This window comes from Hyla sarda, chromosome 8, assembly GCF_029499605.1.
Source record: "Hyla sarda isolate aHylSar1 chromosome 8, aHylSar1.hap1, whole genome shotgun sequence".
Taxonomy (NCBI): domain Eukaryota; kingdom Metazoa; phylum Chordata; class Amphibia; order Anura; family Hylidae; genus Hyla; species Hyla sarda.
The window spans coordinates 184,578,915-184,598,570 of record NC_079196.1 but is presented as its reverse complement, the minus strand read 5'-3'; the positions used below and the strand labels follow the sequence as shown (position 1 = coordinate 184,598,570).

General features: G+C 44.4%; 1 protein-coding gene across 4 annotated transcripts in view; it reads left to right on the top strand.

Annotated features, from left to right (window-relative positions):
• Positions 1-19,656, top strand: part of LOC130283871 (uncharacterized) — a 417,906-nt gene that overhangs the window by 88,150 nt on the left and 310,100 nt on the right. For all 4 annotated transcript variants that reach the window (XM_056533499.1, XM_056533498.1, XM_056533496.1 and 1 more), the window contains exons 11-12: positions 14,870-15,052; positions 15,229-15,381. In XM_056533499.1, coding sequence (XP_056389474.1) covers positions 14,870-15,052; positions 15,229-15,381 — 336 coding nt within the window. The remainder of the gene's footprint in view (positions 1-14,869; positions 15,053-15,228; positions 15,382-19,656) is intronic.

Sequence of the window (19,656 nt, the reverse complement as noted above, 5' to 3'; positions counted from 1 at the left end):
CTATTTTCTTCAGAAGCTAAAGTATTTTAATGCTTTTTATGCACACAAAATGCTTTAGAAAATAATCAGACATAGCTTATTCATGGATATAAATAAGTACTAGTAGATGTAGAAGTTCTTGTGGATGTTTCCCACACTTGTGTGAATGCAGTCTTAGCTGGAATCAGAGTGAAGCAGTGCCAACTGGATCTTTTCAGTCTGCAGTGTTTGTTTTAATAGTTATATTAATATTTACAGCGCTTTCCTTCTACATATTGTCATCATTACTCATTTTCTAATATCTCATACCTTACTGTTTTTTTCCCCCACAACAGCCCCGATTTATCCATCTGCCTGAAACCAAACCTGTCTGGTTTTGGGTTGTGATTGGTTGCTATGGACAAAACCAGATAGTTTTGGTTTAATGGTGCATTCACACCACGTTTTTGCAATACAGTTCCCGTATACATTTTCAATGTGAAAACCGTATGGAACCGTATTGAAAACCGTATGCATTTACTCTCCATTGAAAACCGTATGCCAAAAGATGCATCAGGTTGCATCCGTTTTGCATCCTGTGCGGTTTTGTCCGTTTTTTTTAACCGTACCCAAAACCGTAGTCTACCACGGTTTTTGGTCCAGTTGAAAAACCGTATACGTTTTTGTTTAACATGGGAGTCAATGGGAACCGTACAGAACTGTATGTGCATACGGTTCCATCCGGTTTTCACCATACGGTTTTTGACTCTGCACAGTTAATTTCTTGGAATTTCAGTCAAACAAGTGAAACTTTATTCAAAATGGAGTGAAAAGTTAAAAACTTATACGTTTTTTCTTATAAAACGGATGCAACCGGACATAATTTTTCAAACCGTATGCAGTTTTTAACCGTATACGGGTTGAAATTTGTACACACGTTTTGATACAGTTTATTCAGGTTTTGAGGAATCCGTTTTTCATCAAAAACCTGATAGGGAACTGTAAAAACGTGGTGTGAATGCACCTGAGGCAAATTGATAAATATTGGCCATTTTTATTACAAGATGAAGATCTTTGATAAATATGGCAAAGTACTCCATTTGTTCTCTTATAAGCTAGAACAATTTGGTCAGTAAAGCAGCAAGAAATTATTTTTTTTCCATTGTTATCTTCAGAACACAAGTGACATGAGGCTGCACCTTCTAACCCGATGCTGCAGTAGCAGTCACACCCAACAGAAGGGGATGGAACTTACACATAACATCCCAATTTACTTCCATGGGGTGAAACTCTGTGGCCCTGATTTACTAATAGTGGAGTGGAGTTTTTTCTTTCTTTCTTAGGTATTTTTCCATAGTGTTTACTAATTTTCCCTGCACTTTGCTTTTTTTTTTAACAACTGTTCTGAGCTGTTGGATTTTCCAGAGCTTAAATCTACCACATTTCATGTGGAACATTGGTAACTTTGTTGGGATTTGTCAAAACTGTTGAGGACATGCCCCTTTTTCAGTAGCCACGACCCTTTTCTGTTATTTCGGAGTGAAGTGGAGAGTTTCTAGTTTTTTTTGGATTTAATGTTGAAAATCTACTTAGAAAAGCCTTAGTAAATGAGGCCCTGTGTTTTAAAACTTTTGTCGGTTACATTCAATTCTTTCCTTCACTCCAGCTGAGTGAAGTTTGAGCATGGAATCGGTGATTTTTTTTTACCTTAAGTTAATACTTTCAGAAAACAGGAAATATAGACTGTAAATTGGAGATTTTCCTAGCTATTGTGATGGAAAATATGGATTTTATAAAAGACAGGAGACGAGCATTTTGCATTTATCTTTCTGTACTGCAACAGATAGCAGCCATTTTAAACAGTATAACAGGTATAAGAAAAAACTTTGAACACACAGGTATCCAGGTCATATGATACACAACCTAACATGTTAGAATAGGTATTGTCCAATGAACGGTGGAGCCATGTGATATAAGGCCCTGCAGACCATAACTGTCCCTCTTTCTTTGTAAGAGTCCTAGAAGAGAACAAGTCCATTGTATATGAAAACATTTGAAACTTTAATAAACTTGACTGTAGAACCTAGAGGTCGATGAGGAAGAATCAGCGGCGAAGCTGTAGAAATGCTTGAATGGAGAACATGAAGAGGATCCAACATCGCACGAAGAAATGAACACCTAACCAAGTCTTTGATGCATTAATAAGCTGAAAAGATAAAAGAAAAAATGTTAGGGATGGGTAAAAGGGAGGGATAATGCTCGTCTCCTGTCTTTTATAAAATCCATATTTTCCGTCACAATAGCTAGGAAAATCTGCAATTTTATGATAAGACAGGAGACATTTGCATTATGCAAGTTCAAAGCTAATGCAAAGAAATATAGATTAACAGTAACAATTAAGATAATAAAGACATAGAAACATGTGACGCGGGTCTGAAATAAAACGTCTTAAATGTGGAGTCAGAGGACCAGTTAGCCGCTTTTAATAAATCTGAAAGAGAAACACCGGCTTGAAACAGTTTAGTAGAAACTGCCCCTCTGGCTGAATGAGCCCCAAACACTGAAATGTCAATGTTTGCTAAAGACATAACTTGTTTGACCCATCTGGCCAGAGTAGCAGAAGAAACTGGTAAATGAGGTTTACAGAAGGAAATGAGTAATTGAGTGTGAGAAGGGTTACGTAAAAGATTTGTTTTAGACTCATAAGATTTAAGACAACGAACTACACATAATGTGTCATTATGTGGGAAAGAAGGGTAAAAAATTTGCTGAAGATTAGTTTTAGTGCGTCTATGTATTTGAAATATGACTCCGTGAGGAGTATATTGTCTGGAAGATAAATCTAGAGCTCTGATGTCAGAAACTCGTTTGATAGATATCAGGCATAACAGAGTGGTAAGCTTGAAAGAAAGAAGTTTTAAGGAAAGAAGAACATTATCTTCCCAAGAGAAAAAAAAGGGAAAGGATAGCATTTACATCCCAAGTGGACTGATACTTAGGGGTAGGAGGATGTTTAAAACGTATTCCTTTAATGAGCTTACATATAAGAGGATGTTTACCGACAGGAATAGAGTTAATAGGTTCATGGTAGAAAGATATAGCCGATCTATATAAATTTATGGTACGGTATGCCTTTCCGGAATCAAAGGATGCTGAAAGATAATTCAAAATAAAGGAGATAGGTGCTTGAACGGAATCCATACCCCGTTGCAAGCACCAATCAGCCCAAAGTTTCCAGGCTGATTGGTAAGCAATCCTGGTTCCTGGAGCCCATGCTTCTGAAAGAATGTCTCTAGTAGACTGAGAAAATTCCGTGTCAAATGAGTTTGACCCAAAATCAACCAAGCCACCAGAGGAAGTTGATGGGATATGATCAGGGGATGATGATTCCCTGTGGGATCTGAGAGTAGATCTGGAAGATTCGGTAGAATTCTTGGGTAATCTATAAGCTTTCCCAGGATCAGTGGGAACCAAGATTGTGTTGGCCACCAAGGAGTGATCAGGACGATGGTGGATTTTTGAATGAGCACTTGGAGGAGAACCCTGTGAATTAGGGTGAATGGTGGAAAAGCATACAGAGTCTGAACAGGCCAAGTTTGAGAGCCTCTGGGTCTGGTTGCCAACTGAAGAATAGGTGAAGTTGACGGTTGAGATGGGATGCGAAAAGGTCCAAATGAAGCCGACCCCAAAGAAGATCGATCTGGTGAAAGACAGAAGGGAGAAGTTTCCAATCGCTGGAATCTATAAGATAATGGGAATTCCAGTCTGCTACCACGTTGGATAGACCAGGTAGGTATTCTACCTTCAGGGTTATATTTCTGTCGAAACAAAATTGCCAGATATCTTTGGCAATATTGGTTAGGAATTCCGATCTCGTTCCTCCCAGACGGTTGATATATTGAACCGCTGATACGTTGTCCATACGGATCAGGATACAAATGTTGGAAAGATCTCTTGCAAAACTCTTCAAGGCGAAAAATCCTGCAAGCATCTCCAAACAATTGATGTGGAGTGAATTCTCTGACGGAGACCATTTGCTTCCAGTTGATAGGGAACCCATCCGAGCACCCCAACCAATGAGGCTCGCATCGGATTTGAGTGTGAGATCTGGATTGGGATTGAATATAGCTTTGCCATTCCAATCCTGAACATACTGGAGCCACCAAAGAAGCTGTTCTCTGGCCTCCAGAGATGAAGAGATCTCGTCCGAGTATCCCAAACCTTCTTGTAGATGATGAATCTTTAACCTCTGAAGAGCTCTGTAGTGGAGAGGGGCTGGGAATATCGCTTGTATGGAAGATGAAAGAAGGCCCACTATACGGGCTATGGAGTGGAGGAAGATCTTGTCTTTGTTCAATATGGAACGAATTTCCTTCCGAATAACCTTCAATTTCTTTGAAGGAAGACTCAGAAGGGCTAGTCTGAGTGTTCACTGAAAACCACATATAAACGTAGAACATTAGAGGGGGATCTACGCGGTGCCCCTAGTGTCGGTTGTTCCATCCAGCATAAATAATATGAAAAATAGGACTACCAATGTCCTGGATGTGCTCTATAAAACTTAACTTTTAATGTCAAATTAAAGATAATAACAAGTGTCTAGTGTTATGACAAAGTATGAATAACTCGGTCTAATTAAAGACACTAACAAGGTATGTTCGGGACTCTGCAGGGCCCAGCCAGTCCCAAGTCACCTCTCACTAGAGGGTGCAGTTTAGTTGCACACCTATAGAGAATAGTAATCAAAAAATCCAACGCGTTTCTGCTCGCTTGTATACAGCGGCGTCCTCAGGGGGTATAAACAAAAGAATAAATCAATGACCGAGAGGATATGAAATGTATATTCAGTCATCCATATCCATCAACTGTTAAGAGAAAGGTACATCTCTATATATGCAAAATAAAGGAGTCAATTAAGTATACAATGACATCCATAGCATAATATATAAATAAATACAGTGACCCAGGAGCCTGTAAAGAAATTTCTATCCCTAATAAAAACTGCAAGATATAATGTATGCAAGGTATTTATTCCTGTGGGGAAGAAGAAAGCTGTCCCTAGGGTCACTTATGCACACAGAGATATGATGCAGTCGGCATTAACCAGGTCCACCTATAAAAGAAAAAAAGACCATTTTGAGGTAACGGACCTGAAAAGAAAGCCCCACACTATACGCTGATAGTGTATAATTACTCACGGTTAGCCGAACTGTGAACTGTATGCAGGCGCAGTCCCGCTATCAGCGGGAGCCGGAGTTGTCCGGCCGCTCTCTCCTCGTGTGGGGAGCGAAGGCGTCTGACGTCACATCCGTCGGCTATTCTGCTTATAAGCAGCGCGGCGCGCACCGCCCCTATGACGCCAAAAGGGGCGTGCGATCGCATGTAAACAAAGACACGCCGCGCTGTCATTGTTAAGTAGCAGATGCCGATGTCTGTAGGCGTATTAGTTAAATAGTAGAAGAAAAGGTAAGGAATGGAGGAATTCAATTATTCTGGATACAAACTATAGATGGCGAGAAACCGAGGCATAGCTGACTGTCGCTCATGTATAACTGTCATTGTCGCAATTGACAGAGGGGGTCAGTATGCAGATGAACCTGGTGTAGGGACAATGCTATCAAAAATGCATTGTTCCAATCCAAGATTGGTGTATCTATGGACATCCCACAATCGGGGTATTAGGAACATATGTAATAGTAAAGAGATATCAAAACCCCTTACTGGGGCTATGATTATTAAATATACAGAAGATGAGATGGAGGCAAGAATACAGACCACTCCACGGCAAGGTGTAGTACTACTAATAATTGTAAAATAACCCTCAAAAAAGGGGGTGAGGGTAAGATAGGATAGGGGGGGGGGGAGGGCTGATCCTAACTGTCTATGGGGAGGGAGTGGGGATAGCAGGGCCCTAGGGATCCTGAACTCGCCCTAGTAAGCCCTGTAATCCGTCCCTAAACCTAGGCGGGGTGGCCGCCCTAAAAAGGGCGGTCCCGCACAGGAACCTCCTAGACTGTATCTGTTAGGCCCTGTGGATTATAGGGTTCGGGTGATAGTTGACTCCTGTCAGACCAGCTACGGTCGTCCCTAACTACCTGGAAAACACCCGTGGGGAAGAGGTGTGGGGGTAGTGTAAATTTTTCCCAGCCCTTCCAAAAATTTTATTGGAAAAACTTTTTTAATGGAGGCCTGAGACTTATCAAGGGACGAGAAGAGACCCACGTGTTTTGAGATCTCTTTTATAAAGTTGTCACCAAATAGTAGACCTTCTGATTTGGGAGGGGACTCTGTAGTGGCCAAATGGGCTAACTGGGGATCCAGTTTCATGAGAATTGAACGTCTGCGTTCTATGGCTACCGATTCACTTGCATTGCCCAGAAGGCATACAAGCCTTTGAGCCCAGCCTTTAAGGGTATTAATATCGATAGAAGAGCCTGGAACAGAGGCTGCTTCTGTAATCGCTAAAATTTTTGGGCAGGACCCAGGACATATAGAATCCTGTCTTGACAGGTTTTGAAGGCTCGGTCAAAACCCTTTTTGGGGTTTTTACCTGACTTGAGTAAATACTTGACTAAAATTGGGTCAAGTTCTGGAGTAGATGCATCTCCATTCAATAAAGAAGGGCGGGGGCATTCAGCCTTAAGTTTATTTCTGGACTTTTTGTCCAAAGCCTTTTTTATCCAGAGGCTTATGAACTGGTCAATTTGAGACTCCTGATCTGGGATGACTGATCTGTGATGGGTCAAAAAATGGATTACCCATTTTGTCCAATATAATAGTGACATTACTAGACTCATAATTGTCCAAATCAGGACCATTATCCGACTCCTCTGGTAAATACGCGGGGTCATCGGAATTTGAGGCAACTTCGTCCTCTGAGGAAGAGTCTTCTGAATTTTATTTAAATGAATCCGGTTTAGATCGGACAGAGGCTTTCTTAACCCGTTTCTTAGTGCCTTCCTCACGGGTGGAGGGTGAAAGATGCGTTATATGAGCATCAGAGTAGCTACAGCAGGGACGCATGCCTGTGTCAGTATCCTGTCACACCTCAGTGGATACTGTCTTAGGTTGTTTCTGAGGATTGTGGCCGTCAGAATCAGAGTGCCTCTTTTTAGGTAATTTGCCCTGTTTATTTTGGGCTGACTGTTGAGCGAATGACTGTGAGATTGCCATAGCAACCGAATTGGCCATGGACTCATGTATATTGGCCATAGCAGAGCCCACAGCCTTCTGAACTGAAATAGACACAGACTGGTCCACAATGTCTTGAATGTCATTTTTGGATACATATTCCACAGACTTAGATTGGTCAGAAGACATATTTAAGATTTTTTAATGAATATCTGTAATTTGTAAATAATTTGTAAATAGTATATTAGTATAATTAATCTAGAAACAGGCTGCTAACAATATATATGTCACGATGCCGGCTGGCAGGTAGTGGATCCTCTGTGCCAGAGAGGGATTGGCGTGGACCGTGCTAGTGGACCGGTTCTAAGCCACTACTGGTTTTCACCAGAGCCCGCCGCAAAGCGGGATGGTCTTGCTGCGGCGGTAGTGACCAGGTCGTATCCACTAGCAACGGCTCACCTCTCTGGCTGCTGAAGATAGGCGCGGTACAAGGGAGTAGGCAAAAGCAAGGTCGGACGTAGCAGAAGGTCGGGGCAGGCAGCAAGGATCGTAGTCAGGGGCAACGGCAGAAGGTCTGGAAACACAGGCAAGGAACACACAAGGAACGCTTTCACTGGCACTAAGGCAACAAGATCCGGCAAGGGAGTGCACAGGTGAACACACTAATTGGGACCACTGCGCCAATCAGCGGCGCAGTGGCCCTTTAAATCGCAGAGACCCGGCGCGCGCGCGCCCTAGGGAGCGGGGCCGCGCGCGCCGGGACAGAACAGACGGAGAGCGAGTCAGGTAGGGGAGCCGGGGTGCGCATCGTGAGCGGGCGCTACCCGCATCGCGAATCGCATCCCGGCTGGCAGCGGAATCGCAGCGCCCCGGGTCAGAGGACGTGACCGGAGCGCTGCCGCGGGGAGAGTGAAGCGAGCGCTCCGGGGAGGAGCGGGGACCCGGAGCGCTCGGCGTAACAGTACCCCCCCCCTTGGGTCTCCCCCTCTTCTTGGAGCCTGAGAACCTGAGGAGCAGACTTTTGTCTAGGATGTTGTCCTCAGGTTCCCAGGATCTCTCTTCAGGACCACAACCCTCCCAGTCCACTAAGAAAAAATTTTTCCCTCTGACCTTTTTGGCAGCTAAAATTTCTTTGACCGAGAAGATGTCCGAGGAGCCAGAAACAGGAGTGGGAGGAACAGATTTGGGAGAAAAACGGTTGAGGATGAGTGGTTTGAGAAGAGAGACGTGAAAGGCATTAGGGAAACGAAGAGAGGGAGGAAGAAGAAGTTTATAAGAGACAGGATTAATTTGACACAAAATTTTGAAAGGACCAAGATAGCGTGGTCCCAACTTGTAGCTAGGGACACGGAAGCGGACATATTTAGCGGAGAGCCATACCTTGTCTCCAGGGGAAAAAACGGGGGGAGCTCTTCTTTTCATATCCGCGAACTTCTTCATGCGTGATGAAGCCTGTAAGAGAGAATTTTGGGTCTCTCTCCATATGATGGAAAGGTCACGAGAAATTTCATCCACAGCGGGCAGACCAGAGGGCAAGGGAGTAGGGAGGGGGGGAAGAGGGTGACGGCCGTACACCACGAAAAATGGGGATTTGGAGGAAGACTCAGAGACCCTGAAGTTATACGAGAATTCGGCCCATGGGAGGAGATCTGCCCAGTCATCCTGGCGGGAGGAAACAAAATGTCGCAAATAATCACCCAAGATCTGGTTAATCCTTTCTACTTGTCCATTGGACTGGGGATGATATGCAGAAGAAAAATTTAATTTAATCTTGAGTTGTTTACAGAGAGCCCTCCAGAATTTAGACACGAATTGGACGCCTCTATCCGAGACAATCTGCGTAGGCAACCCGTGAAGACGAAAAATGTGTACAAAAAATTGTTTAGCCAACTGAGGCGCAGAAGGAAGACCAGGAAGAGGGATGAAATGTGCCATTTTGGAGAATCGATCAACGACCACCCAAATAACAGTGTTGCCACGGGAAGGGGGTAAATCAGTAATAAAATCCATACCAATCAGAGACCAAGGCTGTTCGGGGACAGGCAGAGGATGAAGAAAACCAGCGGGCTTCTGGCGAGGAGTCTTATCCCGGGCACAGATAGTGCAGGCTCGCACAAAGTCCACAACATCCGTCTCCAGAGTCGGCCACCAATAGAAGCGGGAGATGAGTTGCACAGATTTCTTGATACCCGCATGACCTGCGAGATGGGAGGAGTGACCCCATTTGAGGATTCCGAGGCGTTGGCGAGGAGAAACAAAGGTCTTTCCTGGAGGAGTCTGCCTGATGGAGGCAGGAAAAGTGGAGATCAGGCAGTCAGGTGGAATGATGTGTTGCGGAGAGAGTTCAACTTCTGAGGCATCCGAGGAACGAGAGAGAGCATCGGCCCTAATGTTCTTATCGGCAGGACGAAAGTGAATCTCAAAATTAAATCGGGCAAAGAACAGAGACCACCGGGCCTGGCGAGGATTCAGCCGTTGGGCAGACTGGAGGTAGGAGAGGTTCTTGTGGTCGGTGTAGATAATAACAGGAGAACTTGATCCCTCCAGCAGATGCCTCCATTCCTCAAGTGCTAATTTGATGGCTAGAAGCTCTCGATCCCCGATGGAGTAGTTCCTCTCCGCTGGAGAGAAGGTCCTAGAGAAAAAACCACAAGTGACAGCATGCCCGGAAGAATTTTTTTGTAGAAGAACAGCTCCAGCTCCCACTGAGGAGGCATCAACCTCCAATAGGAAGGGTTTGGAAGGGTCAGGTCTGGAGAGGACGGGAGCCGAAGAAAAGGCAGACTTGAGTCGTTTAAAGGCGTCTTCTGCTTGAGGAGGCCAGGACTTGGGATCAGCATTTTTTTTGGTTAAAGCCACGATAGGAGCCACAATGGTAGAAAAATGTGGAATAAATTGCCTGTAATAATTGGCGAACCCCAAAAAGCGTTGGATAGCACGGAGTCCGGAGGGGCGTGGCCAATCTAAGACGGCAGAGAGTTTGTCTGGATCCATCTGTAGTCCCTGGCCAGAGACCAAATATCCTAGAAAAGGAAGAGATTGGCATTCAAACAGACATTTCTCAATTTTGGCATAGAGTTGGTTGTCACGAAGTCTCTGAAGAACCATACGGACATGCTGGCGGTGTTCTTCTAGATTGGCAGAAAAAATTAGGATATCGTCCAGATATACAACAACACAGGAGTATAACAAATCACGAAAAATTTCATTGACAAAGTCTTGGAAGACGGCAGGGGCGTTGCACAGTCCAAAGGGCATGACCAGATACTCAAAGTGTCCATCTCTGGTGTTAAATGCCGTTTTCCACTCGTCCCCCTCTCTGATGCGGATGAGGTTATAGGCGCCTCTTAAGTCCAATTTAGTGAAGATGTGGGCACCTTGGAGGCGATCAAAGAGTTCAGAGATGAGGGGTAAGGGGTAGCGGTTCTTAACCGTGATTTTATTAAGACCGCGGTAGTCAATGCAAGGACGTAGGGAGCCATCTTTTTTGGACACAAAGAAAAATCCGGCTCCGGCAGGAGAGGAGGATTTACGGATAAAGCCCTTTTTTAGATTCTCCTGGACGTATTCGGACATGGCAAGAGTCTCTGGGGCAGAGAGAGGATAAATTCTGCCCCGGGGTGGAGTAGTGCCCGGGAGGAGGTCGATAGGGCAATCATAAGGCCTGTGAGGAGGTAGAGTCTCAGCTTGTTTTTTGCAGAAAACATCCGCGAAGTCCATATAGGCCTTAGGGAGACCGGTTACTGGAGGAACCACAGAGTTACGGCAAGGGTTACTGGGAACCGGTTTTAGACAGTTCTTGGAACAAGAGGACCCCCAACTCTTGATCTCCCCAGTGGACCAATCCAGGGTAGGGGAATGAAGTTGAAGCCAGGGAAGTCCAAGGAGAATTTCCGAGGTGCAATTGGGGAGGACCAAAAGTTCAATCCTCTCATGATGAGATCCGATGCTCATAAGAAGGGGCTCCGTGCGGAAACGTATGGTACAGTCCAATCTTTCATTATTTACACAATTGATGTAGAGGGGTCTGGCGAGACTGGTCACCGGGATGTTGAACCTGTTGACGAGAGAGGCCAAAATAAAATTTCCTGCAGATCCTGAGTCCAAGAAGGCCACTGTAGAGAAGGAGAAGGCAGAGGCAGATATCCGCACAGGCACAGTAAGACGTGGAGAAGCAGAGTAGACATCAAGGACTGTCTCACCATTGTGCGGAGTCAGCGTACGTCTTTCCAGGCGAGGAGGACGGATAGGACAATCACTCAGGAAGTGTTCGGTACTAGCACAGTACAGGCAGAGGTTCTCCATACGGCGTCGTGTCCTCTCTTGAGGTGTCAGGCGAGACCGGTCGACCTGCATAGCCTCCACGGCGGGAGGCACAGGAACAGATTGCAGGGGACCAGAGGAGAGAGGAGCCGAGGAGAAGAAACGCCTCGTGCGAACAGAGTCCATATCTTGGCGGAGTTCCTGACGCCTTTCGGAAAAACGCATGTCAATGCGAGTGGCTAGGTGAATAAGTTCATGTAGATTAGCAGGAATTTCTCGTGCGGCCAGAACATCTTTAATGTTGCTGGATAGGCCTTTTTTGAAGGTCGCGCAGAGGGCCTCATTATTCCAGGACAATTCTGAAGCAAGAGTACGGAATTGTACGGCATACTCGCCAACGGAAGAATTACCCTGGACCAGGTTCAACAGGGCAGTCTCAGCAGAAGAGGCTCGGGCAGGTTCCTCAAAGACACTTCGGATTTCCGAGAAGAAGGAGTGTACAGAGGCAGTGACGGGGTCATTGCGGTCCCAGAGCGGTGTGGCCCATGACAGGGCTTTTCCGGACAGAAGGCTGACTACGAAAGCCACCTTAGACCTTTCAGTGGGAAACAGGTCCGACATCATCTCCAGATGCAGGGAACATTGGGAAAGAAAGCCACGGCAAAACTTAGAGTCCCCATCAAATTTATCCGGCAAGGATAAGCGTATCCCAGGAGCGGCCACTCGCTGCGGAGGAGGTGCAGGAGCTGGCGGAGGAGATGACTGCTGAAGCTGTGGTAGTAACTGTTGTAGCATAACGGTCAGTTGAGACAGCTGTTGGCCTTGTTGCGCTATCTGTTGTGACTGCTGGGCGACCACCGTGGTGAGGTCAGCGACAACTGGCAGAGGAACTTCAGCGGGATCCATGGCCAGATCTACTGTCACGATGCCGGCTGGCAGGTAGTGGATCCTCTGTGCCAGAGAGGGATTGGCGTGGACCGTGCTAGTGGACCGGTTCTAAGCCACTACTGGTTTTCACCAGAGCCCGCCGCAAAGCGGGATGGTCTTGCTGCGGCGGTAGTGACCAGGTCGTATCCACTAGCAACGGCTCACCTCTCTGGCTGCTGAAGATAGGCGCGGTACAAGGGAGTAGGCAAAAGCAAGGTCGGACGTAGCAGAAGGTCGGGGCAGGCAGCAAGGATCGTAGTCAGGGGCAACGGCAGAAGGTCTGGAAACACAGGCAAGGAACACACAAGGAACGCTTTCACTGGCACTAAGGCAACAAGATCCGGCAAGGGAGTGCACAGGTGAACACACTAATTGGGACCACTGCGCCAATCAGCGGCGCAGTGGCCCTTTAAATCGCAGAGACCCGGCGCGCGCGCGCCCTAGGGAGCGGGGCCGCGCGCGCCGGGACAGAACAGACGGAGAGCGAGTCAGGTAGGGGAGCCGGGGTGCGCATCGCGAGCGGGCGCTACCCGCATCGCGAATCGCATCCCGGCTGGCAGCGGAATCGCAGCGCCCCGGGTCAGAGGACGTGACCGGAGCGCTGCCGCGGGGAGAGTGAAGCGAGCGCTCCGGGGAGGAGCGGGGACCCGGAGCGCTCGGCGTAACAATATATAGGAATTGAATGGGTAGAATGTAGAAGAAAAATATATATATATACAGCTGCACTGTCCTGAAAAGGACAGTAGGGGAGCAACAGTATACAATAAATGAAATTCAGGGTAATTTGAAAAACCAGTAAGGCACTAGTCAGACTAATGGAGGAGCGAGGGGTAGTACGTCCTTCTCTGAGCCGGTCCGGAGCGCTTCTGAGTGGACAAGCTAGAGGTTGAAAATCAGAACAGCTGATTACCAACTGTACTGACGCGCGAGCGGAGGAAAAACTCAAAGCGCATGCGTTGATCAATAATGGTGTCGCAGACCGGGAGAACACGCACACGGGTAATGCAGGGGAGATGCCGCTGACCAGAGAAGTAGCAGAAAGCCAAAGGTAACAATGGGAGGACCGGAAAGTAGAGGAAAAAGAGAGGGAGACACAGGGAAGGTGTAAGAGATGAGGAAACCGAACGGAGCGATAATAACAGGAGAAGGAAGAATATACAGAACCCTGCATGTATATCAATATATATATATATATATATATACAACATAAAAGGATATAAAGGATAAGAGAAAGGGTTAAAAGCACAAATGAAGATATATTATTATGAGGGAATAAGTAATTAGTATATAGGCGTATACTTATCTGCGGAGCAGCAAAGAAAGAGGAACAGTTATGGTCTGCAGGGCCTTATATCACCTGGCTCCACCGTTCATTGGACAATACCTATTCTAACATGTTAGGTTGTGTATCATATCAAAGTGTTTTCTTATACCTGTTATACTGTTTAAAATGGCTGCTATCTGTTGCAGTAATGTCTCCTGTCTTGTCATAAAATCTGCATTGTCTTAATAAATACTAAAATAGTTTAGTAAAAATAAAAAGCTCTTGGATAAATATAATGTGTATAATGACTTCCATAACTGAAGTTGGCATCTATATTTTGACTAAACGTGTTCTGTACCCCATGCTGGAAGTGTCTTTTTCCTGTGTATTTTATGTTGACATCTTGGCGTGCAATGATTCACTGCATTTGACATCTTGTGTTTGTTACAATGCAAATTCTCCCAAAGTCAGCAGTATGAGTTGGGACAGCTGAAAATAATTCTATACAGTTGTTCAGAAGAATTTTCCATTTGATTATGTTCAGAATGAATCCAGGCTGCTTCACATTACCTGCTGCATCACTGACATTTTATACATTTTAAGGGATTATTTAAAGGGAACTATTGGTTGTACAGGAATGGAGCACCAATGTCACCTTATATATGCACTATATGGCCGAAGAATGTGTACACCTGACCATCACACCTACCTGTATTTGAGCTAGTAAGACATCCCATTTTAAAATCAATCACCACTTTTCCCACAAAAACAGCCTTCACTTCTTACAGTGCATGGTTATTAATGTGAAGACAAAACCCCAAAAATAATGACAACATTTTTGTTGTTTTCTACCTATCTCCCCTCTAAAAAGTTTATATGTACCCCAAAAATTGCTTTGTCGTAAAGAACCAAAATAGCCTGAATGCTTAAGGAATTTATTCCTAAATCCACCCTGTAACTGAGCCGGAATATATATTACTACCCAGGCATCACTTATCCACCTGTCAGGGATAGCCAGACCTTCGATGGTGGTCTCAACCAAGATCCTTTAGAATTCCTTCAAGTATTACCCACTTAACAATGATGGAGTAAAACAGAGGGTCCTCAAGAGGTACTTCAGATACGTCCTAATCAATGAAGAAGTAGAGGTCTTAACAATGGGTAAAAGGAGGTCTAGAGCAGATATTGTTCAGTCATATACATGGCTACATCAAAGAAAGATTTATTCGCCTAATAGTATACGACTTATACCACTTGGGAAGAAAGTACTTTTTGTTTGAATGCTTTTTTTTATTAGCAATACAAGAAATATATTGTGTATTTCAGCCATTGCTGCAAGACCCACGAGCGGGGCTAAGTGTATACCTAGCCATCACCTCCATGGTACATCACTTCTGCTTGATCAATGGAGGGTGTCATGAGGTTCTGGAAGTAAAAAATGTAATGAATATCTTGCAAGAACGCCTGGGAAACAACTGTTCTGCACAAGAGCCCGAGGAATTACATCAGGTACGCAGTGATATCATTATAAATGTCCAATATAAATCAAAGAAGACTGGCTGTGTACTTTATGTATTGGGATAATGAAATCAGATGTATTCACTTTTGCTATGTAAAAATCTTCATGACATTTATTCTCCAACAGTAATTAGATTTTTTTTTTTGTGTGTTCTCTTTTTGTCTAGGTGCAGGGTTTTTTAAAAGCTATTGGAAATGCTGGAGTGGCTGGAAGTTCCCTGATACCTGCACTTAGATGGTGTGCACTCTTAAAAACCAACCCTGACAGCACTAGACTGGCCGCTGTGGATGCATTCAGGAGGATTCCCTGCTCCGCTAATGTAAGCTTTTGTGAAATTTTACACTTTTGTTGATGTGGCTAATGTGGAGCGCAGTTGTCAGTCAGCCCAGTGTGGTTGTTTGCACTTTGTACTGACACATATCTGTAACTTTTGCAAAAGTCACATGTCATAATTCAGTGTGTAAACTGTGTTCCTAAAAAAAACTAAGTCCTAACCGTACCCACAAAACACCCACTGGATTGCTAGCTCGTAAAGCCATATACATAAATGCAATATATGTGTGTGTATATATATATATATATATATATATATATATATATATATATATATACATACAGGACCTTGATACATGACCCTTTTCACAATCAGTGACTTAGTTTAGAGTCATTGGAGGGAATTTATCATTGTAGGTGTAAATTAAGTTATTATTTCGCCATGTGCTTGTATGTACGTCCTTTGTGCCAAATTTATCAAAAAGGCGCACGTTCTTAAAGGAAAACTGTCAGCTTGCTCCCCCCGCACTAACCAGCGGTACTGGCTGGGGGGACGCTGAACAGTTTGATGCTTACTGTGCCCTTCGTTTTTTCCCTATATGCTAATTAGGTGCTAACTGGCACAGGCGGGGTAACTGGCACTCTGACGTCACCACCGCCGGCCGCAGCGCCGCCCAGCTCATCAATATTCCTCCCCTCCCTCCACCTCTCCCTCTTTATTACAGAGCGGGGAGAAGATGGAGAGGCGGAGGGAGGGAAGGAATATTGATGAGCTGGGCGGCGGTGACATCAGAGTGCCAGTTAACACCGTCTGGACCAGTGAGCACTTAATTAGCATATAGGGAAAAAACGAAGATATCGTCCGAACTGCCGGGCGGATCCGGGCACAGTAAGCATCAAACTGATCAGCGTCCCCCGCAGCCAGTATCGCTGGTTAGTGCGGGGGGAGCAAGCTGACCGTTTTCCTTTAAATAGTGTGGTCCAGGCAGGAGTGAGATTGCTCAAAACTTTAGTGAAAATTTAAATTTTTCACAATTGATATATGAGCTCCCACTGCAAAAGTCAAATTATACTTGTCCTAAGGAGTTTGAAGCGAAAAGGTGTAGAAGCGAAAAAGTAAAAAAAAAAAATTGTGCAAATACTGCATTTGCACAATAATTAGAAATGATTGTACACAAAAAGAAAACCTGTATATATAATGATCAATTCCCCCATTAAGTTTTCTAGCATTATATTATTAAGGGCAGCCAACCAGATGCCTGCATACCTATTTCTGTCCGTATATGTGCAAATTCTTTATCGGACATTTGCTCTGCTGATTTGAGGTTCTTCTTTAAGGAAGATGCAGATATTTGGAATCATGGTTATCCAATGAAGAGTTAATTGACCCCAAATCTTGTTTTAGACACAGTATCCAGCAGAGTATAAAAACAAAAATCAGATCAAAGAATTTTATTGGAACAAAGTTAGAGACCATAAGGCATGCTGAGGAATCGTGGTAGAGATGTGCCAGCAGGAAATCTCCACATGGCGCTGTCCTCTCATATCACCTTATGACCTTATAGAAAGATATCACTGAAGGTTTCACAGCTGGAAATGCTTTGAATATTCTCCATGCAAAACAAAAAGCAAAAAGATGGCAGGGTGTCCTATCTCCTTTTTGGAAGAGGAGATTTGAATACTGAAATCTACTGACCCGTCATTCTCATCATCATTGGTTGCTGTATCTATTCTGCTTCAGTGAATAAGTGAATATTTTTGTCGAGTTTTCTAAGACCTTTTAGTCAGCAGTAAACAGAGGAGAGGATTTGTATGGAAGTCTTCACAGTACTTTCCCCAGTAGTTTGCCTGCACACATACAGTAAAGTTATATATAGGGGTTTTCCATTAAATCCCTGTCTGTAAGAACCCTTTTAGATGGGTCAACATGATTTTTCTTGTTTTACGGCTGATCGCTGGTCTTTTTATTGGGGACAAATAATCCTATGAATGTTCTTTACCAGTAATCTATGGAAAGACCTTGAAAAAAGAATAATTCCCCAGCAATGCTACCATCAAGGAAAAAATACTCTTTATATGGTATCCCTCTATATCAATTGCCCATCAATGTAATGATATACACTGTAGATGTACACTTCTTGGAATCATTGATGGAGCTCTGTATTGAGAGACTAGTCTTCATTATTTAACAGGGTATGCTCAAATATTCTTCTTTTAACCTCATTTAAGTTTTTCTTTCCTTAATAAAGTTTTAATTTTAATTTTAATTTGCAAAAAAAAAAGCAACCTGTCAGTTGTTTCATGCTGCTCAACCATCGACAGCATGAAACAGACACAGGTTCCCTTACCACAGTACACAATGAGGTTAATGTTTCAAAGATTATGCCAATGTTCTGAGGTAAAAAAAAAAAAAGTCACAAACCCTTGTTTTAAATGACAGTAAAGCAGCAAGTAAAAGTGTATGATATTATTATGTATGACAAGATTTTATATGAGAATAGCCTTTTATATGAGACGTTGCCCGGTGTTCCTACCTAAACCCTCTGGGAGAGGAAAACAAACAATGATGCTCCTGTCCTCATATCCCAACCTCATATCCTGTCCTCATATCCCGTCCTCATAGCCTGCCCTTATATCCCTTCCTCATATCCCATCCTCATATCCCATCCTCATATTCTGTCCTTATATGCCACCCTCTTATCCTGTCCTCATATCCCAACCTCATATCCTGTCCTCATATCCTGTCCTCATATCCCTTCCTCATATCCCGACCTCATATTCTGTCCTTATATCCCATCCTCATATTCCAATATGATATCCCGTCCTCATGTGGCGACCTTATATCCTGTCCTCATATCCCGTCCTCATAGCCTGCCCTTATATCCCTTCCTCATATCCCATCCTCATATCCCATCCTCATATTCTGTCCTTATATGCCACCCTCTTATCCTGTCCTCATATCCCAACCTCATATCCTGTCCTCTTATCCCTTCCTCATATCCCATCCTCATATCCCATCCTCATATTCTGTCCTTTTTTAGCCACCCTCATATCCTGTCCTCATATCCCAACCTCATATCCTGTCCTCATATCCTGTCCTGATATCCCTTCCTCATATCCCGACCTCATATTCTGTCCTTATATCCCATCCTCATATTCCAATATGATATCCCGTCCTCATGTGGCGACCTCATATCCTGTCAGTATGTAGGGCTGAGCTATGATGAAGAGATTGTATGCCGAAAATAAAAGGGGGATTGGCTCTGTGGGGGTCCTGGCTTGTTTGAGGGGTTGTGGCTTGCAAGTCGGACCAACACATTTACCCAGAGATGCCAAGGTTGTGGAGTAAGGTGATGCTGAGCTTTAATGAAGAGATTCAGGTTAAAGGACTTTTACTGTGGGATTATCGGCCAAAAATGGTGTTTTAGACCTTGAGCTGAAACAAAAAAAGGTAAAAAAATAGAAGCAGAGTGGCTTGCAAGCTGGACCATCACACTCACCAGGAGATGCAGCGTGGAGCTTGTAGAGTAAGGTACCGGAAGTCTAATAGACTTGCATGGGACTTTAGACAGAAACCCCGTCCTTGCAAATGGGGTTAGGATTAAAGGGGTACTCCGCTGCCCTTCTTTTGGAGCTCCACTCCCCAGCGTCCGGAAGTTTATTGTTCCGAATGCTGTGTGTGGGCTTCCATGTTCAGGGCCACCCCTCTTGACATCACGCCCGCCCCCTCGTGATGTCACGCCCGCCCCCTCAACGAAAGTCTATGGGAAGGGGGCGCGACGCCGTCGCGCCCCCTTCCCATAGAATTTCGTTGAAGGGGCTGGCATGACATCACGAGGGGGCGGGTGTGACATCATGAGGGGGCGGCCCTGAACACAGAAGCCCGCACACAGCGTTCGGAACAATAAACTCCCGGATGCTGAGGAGCGGAGCTCCGGAAGCAGTGCATGCAGAAAACCCCTTTAATTTAACTATCCTATATTTTTAGTTGACATATTAGTAACGTGTACCAATTTTATCAAAATATCTCCAGCTGTTTGGAAGTGATGCTGGAACATACACACATACAAACATTGGGAGAGATTTATCAAAACCTGTGTAGAGTAAAACAGAAGCAGCACCACTTTTGCTCTGCACAGGTTTTAATAATTCTCCCCTATTAAGTTTTTTAAGTTCCGAAGCAAAATCCTATACAATAATCAGTACCAACACCATCAATGTTGTAAAGGGTCTTGCCAAATGTATAGTCAGATCTATGTAACTGCATGCTATACATTTGCATGAATCTGACATTATAGAACATTAAAAAAATTACATTGAA